We start from the raw sequence: 19,890 nt of genomic DNA, 5'->3' as shown, positions 1-19,890 counted from the left end.
TTATCATCCGCAGCAAATGTCAGCTGCGGGTTGAGAGCCCCACATTGACCTTCTGACCCTTCACTGTTTGCAAACTGACACTTGGAAATGGAGGCCTGGGACGAAAGCAAACCCAATCCTGGCAGCCCAGCTGGCCTGGGCCACAGAAGAGGGAAGGTGGCACATTATCTTAACGTCAAACTAAGCAGAAACCAGAACAGGTTCCGGAGGACCCAAGGGATAGCGCAAGAAAGCAGCCCAGGTCCACTTCCTACTTCTGAAGGTTTGAGTATCAGGGTCAAAGGTGACCCTGGCCAGACCTGGCTGCACCTACCTTGTGGCGGCTGGCGTCCTCCGGTTCAGACTGCTGGACATACTGGGGCAGGCCCTGCTTGTCACTGAAGCTTGTAGAGGCCAGCAGAGGCTGAAGCAGGGTAGGGTTTGATGAACAGCTGTCAGAAACCCTGAGCACAGGACCACCATGACCACTGAGAGAAAAACCTCTGACCAACTTTCTCTTTAAAGAAAACAGGTTTTATTTTTATAATCAGAACATTCTAATAAAAATATTATTATAACATTACTCCCTCTGTTCTCCTGGCTTGAGTAGCAGGCATGCTGCTGAGTGCCTTCACACTGGCTCCCTGAGGTAGGTGTGGAGGGACCCACTGCCCAGCCTGCGGGCAGCCTACGCTGCCAGAGATGCCCACTGCACCCCTCCCAGACGTGGGCTGGACTTCCCCTCTGTGCAGCCAGGTCGTGCTCCCAGACTGGCACACAGGTAACAACAGGAGGGAGGGTGCAGGGCCAGAAGAAGGCCTCAATGGCACAGCAACAGACACCTGAGAATTCGCCCTGATGGGCACCTCTGCAGGTGAGGTGGGCAGCATCAGACAGACAGGAACCCAGGGCCCTGCAGGGCTACGTTCTGGTGATGGTCGCCCCACGGGGGAGGGGTAGCTCCAGGCATCCCATCAGTGACACTGTCACAGAGAAATACTGTCATTGTCTCCACAGGGGAACTATCGACCAAAGCCAGTCTCTAAGTAAAAAACAGGTTTGGGGTTCTTGATGATGATGGTCTTGCCTTCATAGCAGAAGAATCCCAACAGGACATGGCACAGTGCTTCGACTGAGGGGCAATGGGCAGGGTTCCCAAAGAGGAAGGTGGACGAGGGCACACATCCCAGAGTAAGGCACCTGGCATGGAGTGGCTGCAGAGGTTCCCAAGAGTGTACCCCTTACTTCTCATGTCCTTCCTCAAGGCACAGCAGGGCCTGGCTGGAGAAGAAGCTGTCTGGTGCCCTCGGCAGGTGGGCCCAGGGGCCTGAGGGGACCCAAGTGCGGGTGGCTCCTGAGGCTGGCAGGTGGTGGCTGTGGCCCTAGGCAGGACGCGCCTCACTGCATCCTGTCGGGCTGTAGCTGAGGCGCCTGGTACTGCACAAAGGTGGTGCCCGCAGGCGCAGCGGCAGACAAGGCTGGAGGCATGGCAGCTGGGTAGCCGTAGCCCACGAAGCTGGTGGCTGTGGCAGGTGAGGCGGCGTACGGGTACTGGTCGTAGGCAGCTGGAGGGTACTGGGCATAGGCTGGGCTGCTTGGTGTATACTCAAGGTAGGGCGAGGACAGTGATGGGACAGGGGTGGCGGGTATCACCACGCTGGGCTGCACAATGGCTGGCGGGTAGATGTAGTGGGGAGTCAGCCTGTGGGCCAAGCAGAGTGTCAGGGGCTGTAGGCAGAAAGGAACAGGATGGCGGCAGAGTGGGGAGGCCAGAGCTATGGAGAGCGAAGAGATCTGTGCTCTGCCCTCGGCTGCAACCCCATCTACAAAACAGCTGCAGCAACATCATGGCAGATGTACTTGGACCCCAGGGCCTTTGCACGGGCAGTACCATCATCGCTCCACAGGCCACTAACGCCTGTTCTCACAGTAGCCTTCTCCTCGGACTAGAACCACCCTCTCATATATCTCCCACAGGACCCACTGTACAATGTATAAACATGTGGCCTTTGTTTAAACTGGCAATCTCAAGACTGTGAGGAGGCGGAAGCTGGCAGAGCTCAAGGCCTGTGGGAAAACTTGCCCATGCTCCTTAGCCACCCACCACCTCCCAGACAGCAGGATGTTCCTCACTCCTGGCGTCCTTACTAAACTCTTGCCAGGGGAGACTGAACAGCAGGGTTGCAGGTACACCTACTGCAGGCACACATGGGTGATGGACAGAGAGGCGCACCCGCTGCAGGATGGAGGGCGCATAGGGCTGCTGATGAGCTCGGCTCGCACCCTGCTAAGTAACAGGATGCTCCAGAGTTCGTATCTACTGTCCCACCAACACACCCATTTTAAAGTCAGGAGGCATACAACCCCACCCAAGCCAGGCCATTGCCCATAGTAACACCTTTGAAAGAAAACTCATAGATAAGGTGCACAGACTCCAGGCTGAGCACACCTAACACGCACAGATCCAAGAGATGAGGGCTTCCCAAGGGCACCCAGAGAACGCCCAGTAGAGACAGAGGGAAGAGATGGGGTCTACTTGGGTCAGAAGTCTTTGGAAGGCTGAAGAGCACATGTGCATGACTAAAAAGTCTAGTCAGCTGGTGGTGGTGGTGCACCCCTCTAATCCCAGTACTCAGAAGGCAGAGGCAGAGGCAGGCAGGATCTCTGTGAGTTCAAGGCCAGCCTAAGCTACACAGTGAGTGCCAGGACTATTATATAGAGAAACCCTGTCTCAAAAAAAAAAAAAAAAAAAAAAAAAAAAAAAAAAAAAAGCTCTAATCACGGAGCAACAGAGCAGCATCCCAGCACCTGCCTCATGGACAGGTGACATGTGGCTTCTGTGTGGTGGAGCATTGATTGGCCAGCCATGGACAGTGGGTGGCAGAGAGGCGAGCAGCAAGTATATCAATGACTTCGAGTAATGTATGTGTGAAGACAGGCCACAGATGGATGCCAGGGTGTCTTCCTGGGTCACTCTCCACCTTATATACTGAGGTAGGGTCTCTCACTTGAACCCAGGCCTCATAGATTCTCTAGTCTCGCTCCCAGGACCCCATGTGTCTTTTGCATGCTGGGATTACAGGTAGACCGCCATGGGATCTGAACTGTGGCCACTGACACTGGTGCAGCAAGCACTTACCTCCTGAGCCACCTCCCCAGCCCCAACGGCAGCATCTGACAGCACAGGGACCAAAGGGACCTAGGCAAGGCCGGGGCAGAGCTAGGAAAGCCGCTGGAGTGCATGCAAAGAGGCAGAGCTGACACAGGGGAGAACTTCTGCACCCAGCGCCCTCTCCATTTTCAAAGGGCAGGGGCAGCTGACTAGATGTTGCCAGGACACCATTCACCAGCAGTGGTTGGCATCCTATATGCTACATACATGGCAACTAACTGCAGCTGTGAGGCCCATCAGCCTTTGGCAGGAGCCCCAGGTAGGTGTCTGCCCTACCTCCTCGACTGGAATGGCTCTGATGTGGATTTAAACCCTCACTCTGGGCTGATGATACCCCCTAAGATTCCTGCTAGCACACAGCCATGGGCAGAACACATGGCTGGGCTCTGCAGGAAGAGGGAGACAGAAACCAGAGCTCAGGGGAAGCTGCCCAGGCAGGAGTAGGCAGGACAGGCCTGGGAGGCAGGGCTCTTCCTCCTCAGCCTCCCCATCACCACTCAGCTGGCCCACCAGATCCCTAAGCCCTTGCTGAGACCAAAACCTCCACAGAGCAGACCCATGCACCCAACACTCCTGCACCTGCCTCAGTTTGGGGTCCAGGGGCATTTCCTGTACTGTCCCCAAGTCTGGCCTGACCCTCCTAAAACCAGAGCTCTGGTAGAGGGTACTGCTAGATGCCTGCTCACCAGGCAGGACTGAGGCCTTCCTAGAGCACCAAAGCCTATGTGCGTGTCCCTACCTAGGTGTGGGATGGGGAGCCCCACCTGGCCCCTGGGACTCAAACACTGAGGTTCTGAGAGTGTTATGCTCTGAACTTCCCTAAACATGGGTGGGACACCCTGACCCAATCCCTCTAGGCTATGTGGCATTTGCTAACACTGAGGCTCCCTGCAAAGCCAACCTACAGCCCCATGCAAGGATATATGCCTACAGCAGGGACTGGCTTTCTGCTCTGCCCACCTGGAGGACCTGCCCAATCCTCTATGTCCTAAATGCTCAGGGTCACCCATGTCTCTGCCTCCACCTGTGCTTCCCTTGAGGTCTCTGCCAGGCACTACTGTAGTGGCTGACACCATGCCTGTCCAAGGCACAGGACAGGTGAAAGAGGCGCAGAGACCTGAGTGACCCACCAAGTCACCCACCTATGCCACACTCCAATGGAACCACAGTTCTAAACAATCACTTGTGGACACCTTTCTGCAGGATCTACTGACACCTCATGGTAGAGGGGAACACAGCCAACATCCTAAACACCTGGGGAAGTTCCTAGAACAGAGCATTATCCAGCTCCAAATGCAGCATGCACACAGTGGAGAACCAGGCTCACAGTGGCGGTACACGTGGGCAGCACAAAGCCTCCACATGCCAGCCACCACCACAGGCATCCAGGCCCTAAGGAGCAGCAGCTGGGACAGAGGAGCCTGCACGCCAGATAACACTCTGGCACACAAGTCACAATCTACTTAAAACCCACCTGGGTTCTAGCCCTGTGCCCTGTCCAAGGGCAGCCCTGGTCCCAGGATGTACACTGCAGCAGGTCCCAGCCACACCTGCCTGCAACCTGGAAGTGCCGTGTGTCCAGAGACGTCCCCAGTGCTGCTTAGACTCAAATGCAGCCACTACTCAACCATATCATGCCCGGCCTAGCAAGGGCACCTGCCTCCCAACCCACCACCTCAGCAACACGGGCCCTGCAGGACTCAGTGCCCTCCATGTCCACTGCACCCACCACCGAAAGCTTCAGTGCGGCTGTCGGTCTCCCCCACTTCCTTTCTGGGCCAGCCGGACTCGACTTGTAGCCCACTACATCCCTCATACACCACTTAAAGTGCCTCCATAAAGACTTCAAGACCACGTCACCCTAGGAACCAGAACCCTCTAGTACTACCCCCACTGGACCGAGAAGCAAATCCAAACTGCTCCCGTGCCTTCCTACATGACTGCCCACAGCCACCTCTCCACTCGAATCTCTACCCTGGATTCCTGCTGTCCCTGAACCACACCCACTCCAGGGTGTTGACACCTGGGGGCACACAGCCTGAAGAGTTCTTCTCCCCAGGACCATCTTGAGGGTCCCTCTCATCTCTGCTTTTATTTTCCACATGAAAACACCCTATCTTTTAATTCATAGGCACTTTCATGGCCCATTTGGGCAGAGCTTTTCTTGCTTCCAGGGTCCCCAAGGGCCCAGAACAGAATCTGTGGACACCTGAGCACCCTGGGCGAGCCAGAAGGCCCAGCCAGAGACAGCAGAGAGAGCAGCAGCCTCAGACAGGGTAGAAGACACAGAAGGTACAACAGCTCTGCCTGTCAAGTTCAGAGCGGACAGTCTGACCGCCATCCTCAGTCCCCACAGCTGCCTGCTTCAGTCCAAGGATGTCCTTATCACAGCCCTTAGAACGACACGTCCACGGGATGCTAGATGTCCACCCCTGTGAATCCCATACCCTGGCAGCATCAGGGCCGGAAGAGGGGCCGGGCAAGTGAACAGAGACCTTTTATGCTCAGGTTGTCCAGTCTTTCGGGCTGAAACCTAAAGGTGGGGTGGCCCACTCTCTCCGGGGTGGCTCCCATTCCCAGCCCAGTGTTCTGCCACTAGCTTTCTCAGGTTCAGTCCCTGGCTAAGAGCAGACGCCAGCATCTCCTCACACCCAGGGTTCCATTTCCTCACCCTTTTCAGGGAACCTTCTGCCCTTTTCTCAACCCAGCGCCGGGGACAACTAATTCCAACCCTGTGTAGAAGCAGAAGAGAAGAGTTCCTAGGCTGGAGGCCGCCAAAGGAGTCTAAATCCCTGAGCTTTGGGGACGGACCCTCCTGCTAGGGAGACCCATGTGATGCTGGGGAAGGATGACTCAGGCTCTCAGCTTCCCACTGGTACTTGGTTTTGAGTAGCCCTGAGCTACCAGGCCGAAGGGAAGTACCCCAGAGTGGGCTGCCATGGGTGCTCAGCAGGGCTGACAGCTGAGTCTGAATAACAAATAAACCTAGGGTCCAGTTCTCACCTGCCTGTTTGAGCTTTCCATGGTCTCAGTTTCCCCACTGGTAAACTAAGGATGCCACAGTCACATCTCCTGGGCTGCCCCCAGAAGAGAGGTAGGAACTCTGCAGCGATATTTGAGACATCCATCTCCTCACCATGAGCACAGCTACCATGTTACTACTAACTAGGGCTGAAGGGGGCAGTGCCAGTGGAAGCTCTGGCCTGTGTGTGAAGCCCAACTCTCAGAAAAATCGCTGGCCACAGCCCAGGAGGGCCCATTTCCCGAACACGAAGCCATGACTGAAAATAAAAACGAAAAAGGCAAATGAGCCCATTTCACTTTTTTCTTCCTCCCTGGGGGCCTCACGCCTCAGTGCTGGAGGCGATCTGGCAGCTTACCAGCAGCCCCAGCCTTGGGGTGGGGTGGTGGCTTGTGTGTGGCAGCCTGGCAGGCCTCCTGGGAATCCCCTGTGATGGGGGACACCAGGTTCTCTGGGGTTCACAGGCAGCCGGGTGAGCATTGGGGGTAGGTGAGTTCAGGCAGGGAGAGGACACACCACTGTGGGAGCCACCTGGGAACAGCAGATTCACATCAATCTGCCCAGACCCCACCTGCTAGCTATGTTCAAAGTTGTACATCATGATGGCCTCTTCCTCCACGGTCAAGTCCATCTACTATCCACTCTGGAATCTCAGCCCTTCTCCCCAGCGTTAGTGGTCAGGTGGTTCCACTGTCTCAAGCTGGATGGCAGTGGTCTCAAGGAGAGACCTTCTGGCTCAACCCAGCGGTCGAGGGATGCCCTCAAAACAATCTGAATCCCAGCCCTTGGGAAGCAGGGGGATTGCCATGTAGCCCAGGAGTAGAGAGCTTATCTAGCACACATAAGGCCAGTTCAGGTCCCAGCTCCAGAGAGGTGAGAGGCAGAGGCAGGGAACCAGGAGTTCACAGTCGCTGAACTGTAAGACGCTGCCTATCTTAAAAAAAAAAAAAAAAAAAAAAAGCAATGGTGCATGACTTTGATCCCAGCTCTTCAGGACCTCGTTTCAGAAAAGAGGACCCAAACACTGCTGGTCTCTGCTCCCATCTCATCACCCCACAGTCCCCTTCCCTCTACAGCTCTTACATCATCCTGTGTGGTTCTGTCTCCCCTTGCTACAAGACTCCTGGCAGGGGGCACTGTGGTCACACCAGCTGAGCTAGGGTCCCTGGCCGGGCACAAAGGGAGGGTCAGAAGTACTGTAGACTCCCTGCCAGTTCCCAGCTGACACTGAGCCCAAAGGAGAGCTGGGGTAGGGGAGCAAGGCCACTGTTCCAAGGGATATCTAAACTCTTGGGCCAACATCATCAAGGGGCCAGTGGGCCACCTGGTGGACCTCCATGCCATGGACACATCTTTGGGGCTAAGCGAGCCTCTACAAACCCTTTCTGGAGACTGAGCCATGGACCCTTAGCCTCGGGCTTCAGAAGTGGTCCCCTGGGCATCTGGCAATAACCCTACTCTGAGAGGAACCTACCAACGCCCCGGAGGCTGGCTTCTGTCACAGCGGGCAGGGACAAACAGCAGGTGCGGCAGCTGGGCTGCACGCCCTCTGGGAGGGTCAGACAAGACAGCCCACGCCTGCCTCCAGACAGGCTGCCAAACAGGAAGTGATGATGGGGGAAGCAAGTAGGGCCACCCCCAAGAAAACACACAGGTGGTGGGGTGAACGTGCTCGCACCTGCTGCTCTGGGCCTGGCGCGGTGCCTACAGCACTTCTAACGCTTCCCGGCTGCACCCCCAGCAGGCCTCCTGAACCAGAGCCTGCCACACACCTGCCTCTGCTGCAGCCTCGCGCTGACCTCACCTTCCACTGCACTCAGTGAAATCAGGACAAACCCCTCGGAAGGGCAGGAACACCCCTTCTCCCAGCCTCCCCTCACTAGATATACTGTCTATGCAGGAAATGGCTGGCAGTGTGGGACCCTATGGGACTCCTTTACACCGGTAACAGCATGCGGCTTAACAAGCCAGTCAGACTCAACACACAGCAGTGTTCGTTCCCCTGAGGCGCACCCCCAGCAGCACCCTGCTTAACTGGAGGTAGTCCTTGCCACACTGGGCACTGGGTTCGGGACGTCTGTCTCACTGAGCTTCTGAGTCAACAGTCTGACAATGTAGCACTCTTACTACGACTCCTCCCCATCACTTCCCCCTAGTCCACAGGCCTGGTGACATGGTGTCAAGACAGATATCTCCATGCGGGCACCAGGTCCATCCCACAGAGAACTGTTGTGGATATCGCTATGTATAAATAAAATGTTGATTGGCCAGTAGCCAGGCAGGAAGTATAGGCAGGACAAGCAGAGAAGAGAATTCTGGGAAGTGGAAGGCTGAGACAGAGAGACTCTGCCAGCTGTCACCATGAGTACCAACATGTAAGATACTGGTAAGCCATGAGCCCTGTGGCAAGGTATAGATTTATAGAAATGGGTTAATTTAAGATAGAAGAACAGTTAGCAAGAAGCCTGCCACGGCCATACAGTTTATAAATAATATAAGTCTCTGTGTGTTTACTTGGTTGGGTCTGAGTGGCTACAAGACTGGCGGGTGAGAGAGATTTGTCCTGACTGTGGGCCAGTCAGGACCAGAGAAACTCTAGCTACAGAGAACAGTCTCTAAAATGATGGCTGCGGGAAAGCTCACGCCAGAGGGACGATCCTCGATTGTTGTTGGTCTCGGGCACCTGAGCACACTCATCCAAAAACTGTCACATGAGCGGAGAGTTGCTGGGAAGGGAGGGAAGGGCCTGAGCGGCCCTAGGGAGAGGGCAGGCCAGCAGTCTATGTGGCCCCAAGCTTAGGTCAGCTGAGGGCCTGTTGTGGGATCATCCAGGAGAAACCCCAAAGCTTTCCATGGCCTTGGGATCAGCATGTTCCATACACCACGCTCAGTTAGTCCTTAACATGGCCCTGTCAACATTGCCACTGTACGGAGGTGCAGCCTGACACCCAGCGGCCTTGGGACCCTGGCCTGACCTCAACCCCTAGGGCCTGGCCCTATTTTGGGGAGAAAGGATCAGAGTGCCTGGGCATCTAGCCACAGCAAGGTTCCCCTTAAGAACACGGAGAGCAGCCTGCTGGAGCAACAGGCCCTTCAAACATAGTTCAGGAGAGGTTCCAAGGGCTGCCAGGCCAGAGACAAATCTCTGCTCTCCGTGAGCCTCAGGCTGAACGTGGACAGACACTCTTGACCCTGGGAGGCCCTGACAAGCTAGACCAACACATAACCAGGGTGGGGTGATCTCCAACTGTTCAGCCCTCCCTACGCCCTGCACTACTGACTGTGCTCCAGGGCTGGCAGAGCCCCCCTTGCTAGAAGGCCCTGGGTCACTTATCTCCACCAGGAACTACCACACAGGCCTGAAGGCTGGCAAAAGCCATTGCAATGGCTGAGGAAGGCGTCACCAGATACTAAGCCTTGGCCCGCAGATACAGTTACATGATGGACAGGCACAGGCTGAACAGCCAGCCATCAAGGCTATATATGTCTGGTCAACAAGCAGGCATGGGGCAAGCAAATGGGACCTGGGCAAACAGCAAAGCATTGTGTTCTCTCAGAGTCTTTGTAAGCTGATGGGTAGTTCTGACCAGACAGGTGAGGACCCCACAGTGCTTTGGCCTATAGGTGGGCTGTGGGGTCTTCAGAATGTCAAGGGCCCAGAAGGCCTAGGAAAAAGTAGAGTCAGGCAGGCGCCTGCAGGCTCTGAACTGCCAGGGTTCCAGCTCCCACCAGGCCCTCAGCCAGGGCAGAGACTAAGGCTGACTGACAAAACCAACCGCTGAGTCAGGCCCAGCCAGGCCGGCGTGATTGTTTAAAAACAAAGGGGGCTGCTGACAGCCCCACTCTGCCTCCCAGCTGGGAGGGCAGTGAGGCCTGGCCACACCACCACCACTCCAGTCTCTGCCTCCCAGCTGGGAGGGCAGTGAGGCCCGGCCACACCACCACCACTCCAGTCTGTAAGGGCAGGCGGTGGGATGTTCCTCGAAGGAACCCAAGGACCAATGGCAATGTAGGTCGGCCAGTCCCTCTGCCCACCTGTCCATTTGGGTCTACACTCCTTGGCAACCTACAAACACTGTGAGGCCACTTCGTAGTCAGTGTTAGATGACCAGTCCACTAATCTAGTTACAAATCACTGTGGCCCAATGTCAGATGCACCCGAGTATCAGGGCTCCTGGAACATGCCCGCCCCCAAAGACAGCAAGTGTGGCCCTGAGTATACAGGTTCAAACCTCAGCCCCGGGTAAGTCACTAGCCATCTATGAGGACAGGAGGAAGGCCTTTTCCAGGAGACTAGAGCATGCTGTCCTTAAGTACTGGGGTCCCTATTTTCCAGATGAGGAAAGGCAGCTAAAGGGGGTACAGTCGGACAGTAACAGACAGGCTGTGAACCTAGATTTGAGGGCCACAGAGGCCAGACACTAGTGAGTGCAAGGCCATTATTATGTGTCAGAGCCAGTGGGGAGGCCCTGTCCCAGAGTGAGCAACTGTCTGCGTGAGCATATCTCAGCTCAGCTTAGCACCAGCCTGAAACCCAGGCCCAGGAGCACAGCACGCTACCAGAAGTAGGGGTACCCCCTCACACAGCCGGCAGGGGAGAAGCTAACTTGAAGATACCAAGGCTGGGGTGTTCCCAAACTCCTTCCAGACAGGCTAGAACAGATCCCAGGCCAAAAAAGTGACCTGGCACTATCTGCCATAGTGGCACCCCAAGTACTTCCCCGGGAGAACGGTGACACCACGACAGGAAACACAGGCTGGGGCCCAGACCGCAGCTCCCCGTAGATATGCCCCTGCTCAGTTCACACCAATCCCAAGGACAGCTGTGGAGAATGAAAGCGCTGCCCCACAGGACAAGCACTCAGAAGGGGCAAGCAGCACCCTTTCCAGCCATCTGACCCACTGTGCCGGCCAAGTTCAGCTCCAGCCCCCACAGACACCCCACTCTACCGCTCAGCTCCAGCCCCCAGACACCCCACTCTACCGCTCAGCTCCAGCCCCCACAGACACCCCACTCTACCGCTCAGCTCCAGCCTCCACAGACACCCCACTCTACCGCTCAGCTCCAGCCCCCACAGACACCCCACTCTACCGCTCAGCTCCAGCCCCCACAGACACCCCACTCTACCGCTCAGCTCCAGCCCCCACAGACACCCCACTCTACCGCTCAGCTCCAGCCCCCACAGACACCCCACTCTACCGCTCAGCTCCAGCCCCCACAGACACCCCACTCTACCGCTCAGCTCCAGCCTCCACAGACACCCCACTCTACTGCTCAGCTCCAGCCCCCACAGACACCCCACTCCACCCCACCCACCGAGCTGAGACACAAAATTCTGGCAGTCAGAATGTGGCAAGCTTGCCATTGCAAAGTGGGGGTGGGTGTCAGAGTTCCCACCCACCGGGCCCATTCACAGCCAGTTTACACTGGATAAACAGGTGATGGTGGCCAAACCAAGTGGCAGGGTCTAACTTTTGTGTCCCTTAAGTGTGTGAGCCACCATTCCCTGAGCAGCTGCCAGGCTGTCCCTCTTTTTAGGATGGAAGGAGGTGGGACACAGAGCAAGTGACTCACACAAAAAGCCAACTAGTGACAGTCGCCTACTACGCCATTCACAAACAGCAAACCTCACCTGGTACAGACCCACAGTAGCTACTTTCACGGCTCTGGCTCACATCAGAGAGCACCCCGGAAGAGCCCAGCCCACCAGGCCCCGTCTTAGCAGACACTTCAGGAGGGCTGCCTGCACTGGGTGTAGACTGAACCCCGACTCAGTCTGAACAGCTGTCCCCACATCCACTGTACAGGTAAGGAGAGGAAGTGCGCCAGGCTGGAAGGCATGTGCTCCCCGCCCCCCACTTCGAGTTAGAGAAATGTAGTTGGTCTTATCTCTCCCTCCACACTTCCAAAACACAATCCAGTTTCTGAAAACAGCCATTTCCTCAGCCTTTCAGGTCTCAGACTGAGAGGCCCACAGCAGTCCCACCTCAAAGCCCTCCCACCCACACCAGCTATATCCACTCACCCATAGGTACGCTGGATCAAGGTGGGGTGTAACTGCTGCACACCAACAGCAAAGCCTAAAACAAGAGGACAGTTAGGAACACTGTAAGGTTGGGTAAGGTCCCAGAGCCACACACAGGGAGGCAGACTCACAGGTGCCACACTCCCCTAGTCACAAACGATAGTTAGCTTCCTTCTCCCATCCCAGCCACCACCTCTGTCCCTGCTAGTGAACTCTCAAAACACCCAGTCAAAGCACAGAAGTCCACAGGTGGCAGCAGCTTCTCTGGGTGACTCCTAATCTCCAGCCTCGTCAGCAACAGACCTCTTCCCTCCCCACCACCAGCAGGGCAGACATTTGAGAATCGGTATCCCTGGGACTATACACTGCCAATCAAGCTCCCAAGCTAGGGGTGGCTGCTCCAGGCTGGCTCTGCAGGCACATGATCGCTGGCCGCCACTCTGGGACAAAGGGGGAGGGGGGGGCAGTGTATTCCACCAGACAGAGCAAGGCTGAATAGAAACAAGAAGGGCTGGAAAGAAAACTCCAACTCTCACCAGTCTGCAGGCTCCTAGGCTTGGCACCCAGGTAGGCCAGGTTCACATTGGCCTTGCGGCCATCGATGATAGGGTTGGGGTCTTTGCAGGCCCTATCAGCTGCTGCCCGATCCGCCATGGTCACCTGCGGGAACACAGAGGGTCAGGGGCTTCGGTGGCTGGCTGAGGGAAGCAGGACAGAGGGGAAGAGGGTCCTGCCCTGGCATCAGCCCATCCCTGGGTCTCCTCCCAGGAGGGTATCTGGTACTTAGGACCCTTGGGGCTGTCTTCTCTGTCTGCTGGATTACAGCTCCTTTCCCTACGTTCAAGTGCTGGGAAATCAAGCCTTCAAGGACAGCCAACAATCCCCTGGGAGGTGGAGCAAAGAGAATCCCTAGAGAAGCACCCCCCACCCCCCAAGGCGGTTCTGCCCAGGAGTAAGTACCGTTAACTTTCTCAGAGGAGAAGTTTGGGGACACTAGAGTGGAAGGAAGTGGGAAACCGTCTTCAAGTAGCTAGTGCTAAAGCTGACGCTTATTTGGGGAGGCTGGAAAGTGTGGGGGAAGGGCCGACCCGACGGCCCCGGGAAGCCCCGGAGTCCCGGCTGCGCGCGGCGGGTCTGGGAGGCGGTGGGGGAGGGGCGGCGGCAGGTGCGCGCGCCGCGGGCACTCACGAAGCCGTAGCCGCGGGACTTGCCGGTCTGGCGGTCGGTGATGACCACGGCCTCCTCGATGTCTCCGAAGCCCTCGAAGTACTTTCTGAGCGATGCGTCGGTGGTGTGGTAGGGCAGGCCGCCCACGAAGATCTTGGTGAACGTGGTGTCCTTCTGCGAGCCGTGCATGGCGCTGGGGGCGGCGGGCGGCCGCGGGAGTACGCTCGGGGCACACGCGGGCTGCAGCAGCATCGGGGCCGCCGCTACCGAGCCGGCCGGCGCATGCGGGAACGTCGCAGGCCGAATCCGACTCCCCCACGCCGTCCTGCGCCGCTCTTCGGTCCGCCGCGAAGCGCCTACTCTGAGCCCCGCGGGCTGCCGGCCGCCTTTGTAGCCGGCCACGCCTAGCGGCCACGCCCCCCGTTTCAGACACGCCCCTGACAGCGGGGGGCGCCGGGAAATGTAGTTCTAGACACGCCCCACGTGCCAGGACGAGGGGCCGGCGAGTCGGCTTAGCTCCTGAGAGTTCGCGGGTATCAGCTGGTCTCGCCCGGCGCAGAGTCCGGTAGATTCCATTTAGTGGTTTACGCCGAAGCGACTAGGGGTGCAACGTACTCGTTAAAAGGTCCGAAGTGGTGGCTCAGCTGGTCATGTGCGAAACCTTGCGTTTGATCTCAGCATCACGTAAACCTGGCTGGTGGCACACACCTGTAAACCCAGCACTCAGGAAGGTGAGGAAGGAGGATCAGAAGTTCAAGGCCACCCTTATCTATGTAGTAAGTTTGAGGCCAGCTGGGCTAAATGAGACTCTATTTAAAAAAAAAAAGTAAATGCAAAGTGGATTTTGCCGTGTATATAGACATAATTCGCATCATAAATACTTTTGGGGACCTGGGGAGTCAGGCACTTTATGCTGGATCTTCAGCAGAAACATATCCCTGGGACCCTAGTGCCTTTGTGGAAATGAGGACTAATCCACAGTGAATGTGTCTTTTACAGCCTGGTGGAGGCTAAGAGCAGAGGCGGCTGGGCTCCCTTTTCACTGGCATGGAAACTCCTGTAGCAGGAAAACAAGCAGAAAGCATAGCATGCCATGTGTAGAAAAGGGGCCAAGGCTGGGGGTGCCAGCCTGCAGAAAACTCTTCTGGCCCCTTGTCGAAGAGCCGTGAATCTCAAGAGTGTGGCGACGCACTGATTCTAATACTCAAGCGGTGGAGTTGAGAGGATTGATTATAGGTTCATCCCCTCCTACACAGAAGTTCAGAAGCTAGCCTGTAAGACATAAAACCGCGTCTAAAAAAGAAATCAGGAATTTCTGCACAGAAGCAGGCTCGACACCTTAGCCGCTGGGCCTAGAAGCAGCTCTCATCCAGTGTCGCCCATGCCCTCATCTCTGACTATCACAATGGAACCTGACGACCTGCAACTTTCAGTGGGGTTACAACTGGCCCAGCCCAGTGGTCAAGGGGGACAGAGAGGCAGGCAGGTAGTCTCCTGGTGGACTCAGCCCCACCCTGTGCTTACAAAGTCGGCTCCTTGCCGGTGAAGCTTGATTCCACCTAGGCGCCTTCGCAAAGGGCAGAACCCCGTGCTGGAAAGCCTGGTGGGATACCTCTTCGCAGCTTCACTGGCTCACCTTTGCCCTCCTCGCTTCACAGAAATTCCTTTGCTGTTTGGCTTATTTTCCCCAGACACTACCCAACCGGGGCTTTTCCTGATCTAAGGGTCTCGTGAGCTCCCTGACAGCAGGGATCTTGCAGGTTTTCCTCAAGCTGTAGGGCTAGGTAAGATAGGTCTGCCTTCGGGAATATCTGTTGAGTGGATCCATGGTGGGATGTAAAAAGGCTCACGACCAAAGATCCCTTAAGAAGTGTCTTTAAAAAACTGGTTAAAGTATGTTCTTGATTTATCCCTAGAGGACCGAGACTGCCTGGCCCTGGAATCTTGAGCCACTTAGGTGCCTTCCTGGGGCCTCAGTTTCTCCTGGGTGACACATCGCTGCTGGTAACCAGGACTGTTGACTTCAGGGCTTGCCGCCTACAAGTCCCAGCGCCGCCCCTGTCCCCGCCCCGCCCCGCCCCTCCGCTTCCCAAGGGCCCGCCCCAAGAAGAGCGCTGGGCGGATGCTGCAGGCACGTGCGGCTGCCTAGGCGGGAGGAGGGGGAGGGGATCACAGAACATGCGAGAGCGCGGCGCCGGCGTGACCTCCGGGGGCTTGGCTGAGCCTCCTACTCTGAAACTCTGGCTGTCGGAGGACGGTCCCTGCACCCAGCTCCTCCTGGCTCTTTGGGGTTCTGCATCCCCTGCCCTTGCACCTCTTCAGGGGCTCCACGTTCCACGTGCCACCCCCCACCCCCTGCGCGTCGATTTGCCTTGCTCTGAACACATGCCTTATCGGCTGCGACTCTGGGCCAGGGATGCCATGAGTGGGAAGCAGACATCCGCCACTCTCCCATCCTCGAAGCATGCAGCTGCAGTGAGCGCGAGGGACTAGGTCTGCATAGTAGGTATCTCCATCAGGCACAGTTGCCCAGGTGGGCACTGAGTAGGGGCAAAGAGGGCAGGAAGGACCAAGCGCGGCCAGTGGCTCCACGTGGGAGGTAGAGAGCAGTGGGTTGCATTACAGAGAAGTGACAGCTGTAATGAAGACTCCCCTCCCTGCCACCTCACAGGGTCTCATTGTGTAGCCCAGGCCAACCTCTAACTTTCTATCCTCCTGCCTCAGCCTCCCAAGTTATGGGATCACAGGCATTGCACCTCCATGCTTGGCTCAGGGGTATGTTTTGAGTGCTGACAGTTGCCTCACGCATCACTAATCATGAAGTTCATTTGGCCTTTGTGGTACGTGCTAAGGCCTTCACTGGGGATTCCCCTAGGTTAGGTGACTTAACTCAGAAAAAGCCATTCATAGGTACTACACCATTATTCATTAGCCTAGTTTTCAGCTGGAGTGGACTGAGGCTCCTGAGCCAAGCCAACTCCAAGACGCCATCTCACCCTGCCAGTCTCATTCAGAAGAGGCCCTGGTCCCCTGCTTTGAGGGCTGGGAAGATGGGATCTTCCCAGTGTTGCACACAGTACAAGACCACATGGCCAGACTGGGCAGAGTCAGGATTAGAACTCGGGAGCAGGGGAACCCCCATGACACCTCATCCTCTGGTCTGGAATGGGGTGCTGTTGGTCATAGCCCAGCTAGTCTGTATCCTAGCTAATCAACCAAAGTTTGTCTAAACCTGTGTGTGGATGCCAGCAGCACCTGGCAAGAGGAGACTCCTCTCAAGCTCAGAACTGAGCAGGCTTCAGGCTTGGGCTGCCCCGTTACCCAGCTGGCAAAGCCAATCGTCAGCCTTGATGGTGTAGACACAGACAGGCTGCCCGGCTGGCCCTGAGAAGGACGAGGGGCGGGGCTGGGGCTGACCAGTCCTCTGTAGCCCTCTTGCCACCAGGGGATAATTATAACTCTCACGTGGTCAGCAGCAGCTCTGGAGGTGGAGCCCTTGGCACAAGCCTGAAACTGCCATCAGATCTTACCACCCTGTGGTGCTGTCATCACTGGCCCCTGTGTTGTGGAGGATCCCGTTTCAGTGGGGAAATCCTGCCTTAGGCGCCAGCAAAGACTAGGTAAGTGCCAGAGACGCAGAGAGGGGACCAAGTGACCAGAGACTACACAACAAGGAAGTGCGAGACTTCTTGGAGCAAGCCAGTTTTCTGAAGACTTTTCTGGACTCAGAGGTCAGCACGGTGACTCAGGGAGTTAAAGGTGCTTGTGTGGAAAGCCTAGAGACCTGAGTTCAATCCCCAGAACCCATGTAAAGGTGGAAGAAGAGAACTCACACACACACACACACACACACACACACACACACACACATACACACACGCATGCAAACACACAGGAACCACTCACTGCAGTAGAGACAGCTGAATGTGACACACCCCCCCCCACCCCCCACCCCCCGCTGCTCTTCAGCCACCTCAGGCTGGCAATGGCTTCAGGCATGATGGCAGTGGACACGGAGACCTGTCTCAGTACTCTGGAGTCCTGGGCTGACAGATAGCACCCTGTCCCACCATCTTTTCCCTCTCCCACTGTGACAGGAGAGTGTGGATGAACGCAGCTGCTTCTCCACCTGACATGTTCCCATCTGAACTAGGGAGTCCCCGGTGGAAGTCTGTGGGGCCTCTGTGCAGCTTTCCCCTTCCTAATGAGAGCAAGTACGAGGCAATACTAGACCTTGGCAATCACCTTTTCTTCTTCTTTTTTTCTTCATACTTTTTTTTGTTAAGGCAGGATCTCATGTAGCCCAGGCTACCCTCAACCTTGCTATGTGGCCAAGGATGACCTTGAACTCCCCAACCTCTTACTGATGGCTGGTATTGTGGGAGTGCACCACCATGCTTGATGTATGTGGTCCTGTGGAACAAGCCCTGGGCTCTGTGCATGAAAGGTAAGCATTCTGTCAACGGAATTATTCCTCACTCCAGCCTTAGCATTCTTTCTGTCCTGAGTAGGTGTGAGATGTCTGGAAGACATCTTGTGACCAGGAGGCCAAGTCTGAGAGACTCACAATAGTACTGATATAACTAAGCCCTGAGGACATGTGGTGATGCCTGAGGACATCCTTTATAGTCACAGCTTGCTGGGGGATGGGAGTGGGGTAGGATATGCTGCTCTCCCTGGGGGCAGAGGTCAGGGTACTGCTGCACCTGAGGTGGAGGTCAAGGCACCCAGGGAGGCTAGCCTGGCCTGGTTCCTGCTCTTCTCCCCACACCCCCTCAGCTGCTGTGGCACATGAGGTGGGGTCTGCCTGAACTTTGACTTCAGACCCATTTCTTGGGCTCTCAAGCCTTGAATGACTGGTTGGTTGTTGTTTGGTAGGTTGGTTTTTGTTTTTGCTTTTGGTTTGTATGGTTTTTGTGTTTTTTGAAACAGGGTTTCTCTGTGTAGCCCTGGCTGTCCTGGAACTCACTCTGTAGACCAGGCTGGCCTTGAACTCAGAGATTCACCTGCATCTGCCTCCCGGGTGCTCAGATTAAAGGTGCACACCACCACAGCCCAGCTGTTTTGATTTTCTTGCATAGGGAGCAACAGTGGTGTCCTCTGCCCTGGCTTGGGGGGTAGGAGTGAAAGTGCACGAGTTGTGATCAGACTCACTGCAGCTGCAGGACCCTGGCTGGTTCTCTCCTCCCCGGAGGACAGTGACCTAGACTCGAGTGAACTCCAGACGTGGTGGGCGGAAAAGGTACCACGGGTTCCAGTCAGGACAGCCCAAGCTGCACACTACCTGCCCCATCCTCAGCCAAACTGGGACTCCAGAGTCCTTGGATAAAAGAGCAAACTAGCATCTATCTAACAGGATGCTTGGGAGGTTCAGAAGGAGGCAGAGCTGACCCTGTCTGCCTCTCATCCTCTCAGGCAGTAGCAGGGTACCCCTTCTGCAGGCCTGTTTCTCAGCTCTAATGGCCAGAGCACCAGAAACTTCCTTTCAGGGCTTTTGGAGATGGTTAGGGTTGTTCCCAGAAAGTACCCAACTTGTCCTCATCTGCATAGGAGCACCAATCCACTAATGCATATTTTGCCAAGTATTGTCTCCTCCCAAGTCCTCCTAGGTCTTGGAGACCATGGCCATCTGCAGACTGGAGGATCTTTTTCAGAGTCATGGCTTAAAGACAAACAAAGTGCCTCCATTTGCAAAGGAAACAGTTGTATTAAAAATACAGCTGGGAAGGCTGGGATGTGGTTCAGTGGGTAGAGTACTCTCTTAGCATTCATTAAGGCCTGAGTTCGAGTCCCAGCACTGCATAACAATTGTGGTGCCCCTCCAGGGAACAACATCCTCTTCTGGCCTCTGCATGCACCTGCACATGTGTGGCATACCTTGAATGACTGGTTGTTTGTTGTTTGTTTGGTTGGCTGGTTTTTGTTTTGGGTTTTCTTTGGTTTTTGGGGTTTTTCTTTCTTTTTTTTTTGAGACAAGGGTTCTCTGTGTAGCCCTGGCTGTCCCAGAACTCACTCTATAGACCAGGCTGGCCTTGAACTCACAGAGATCTGCCTGCCTCTGCCTCCTGAGTGTTGGGATTAAAGATGTGTGCCATCACCACCTGGTTTAAAAAGTATATTTTAAAAAATAAGGTTCTCATCATTCACATAGCAAGTTCAAAACCAGCCTGGGCTACATGATCCTTGTCCCCCCAAAATTAAATTCAGCTGTTATGTTAATATTAATCTCACATTAATATTTCATGTTAAGTTCATATTCATATATCACATTAATATGAATATTACTTTCATTACACACTGCTGCAATATAATGGGGCCAACTGGTGGCTGCACGATGGTGCAGGGTGGAGGGTCCAGTCCCCAAGTCCTGCTGTTGGTGACAGCTGCACAGTGGCATGCAGTGGCTTCCAAGGCACAGGTGCAGCTCAGAGTGCTGGGGCTGCACCACACACACACACACACACACACACACACACACACACACACACACGATGATCCTGGGTTACTGGGCTCTGGCTGGGGAA

At 55.6% G+C, this 19,890-nt stretch overlaps 1 protein-coding gene across 2 annotated transcripts; it reads right to left on the bottom strand.

Moving 5' to 3' along the window:
• Positions 1–491: 491 nt before the first annotated feature.
• Rbm38 (RNA binding motif protein 38) lies at positions 492–13,744 on the bottom strand. 2 transcript variants are annotated; one of them, XM_059262003.1, is made up of 4 exons: positions 13,388–13,744; positions 12,736–12,859; positions 12,200–12,254; positions 492–1,681 (listed from the first exon to the last, which is right to left on the bottom strand). In XM_059262003.1, exons 1-4 carry the CDS (start codon positions 13,616–13,618, stop codon positions 1,378–1,380), a joined length of 714 nt encoding a protein of 237 aa, XP_059117986.1. In that variant the 5' UTR covers positions 13,619–13,744; the 3' UTR covers positions 492–1,377. The 2 variants fall into 2 exon arrangements, with proteins under 2 accessions (XP_059117986.1, XP_059117987.1); XM_059262004.1 differs by having other exon boundaries at positions 13,411–13,623.
• Positions 13,745–19,890: the final 6,146 nt, after the last annotated feature.

This window comes from Peromyscus eremicus, chromosome 4 (genome assembly GCF_949786415.1).
Source record: "Peromyscus eremicus chromosome 4, PerEre_H2_v1, whole genome shotgun sequence".
Taxonomy (NCBI): domain Eukaryota; kingdom Metazoa; phylum Chordata; class Mammalia; order Rodentia; family Cricetidae; genus Peromyscus; species Peromyscus eremicus.
The sequence above is the reverse complement of the archived record's forward strand: the minus strand, read 5'-3'. Positions and strand labels throughout refer to the sequence as shown.

Coding starts and splice junctions, on each gene's coding strand:
- Rbm38 (XM_059262003.1), bottom strand. CDS start 13,618: ATGCTGCTGCAGCCCGCGTGTGCCCCGAGCGTACTCCCGCGGCCGCCC. Junction 12,860..13,387: donor AGTCCCGCGGCTACGGCTTC/GTGAGTGCCCGC, acceptor GTGTTCCCGCAG/GTGACCATGGCGGATCGGGC. Junction 1,682..12,199: donor TTGATCCAGCGTACCTATGG/GTGAGTGGATAT, acceptor CTTGGCCCACAG/GCTGACTCCCCACTACATCT.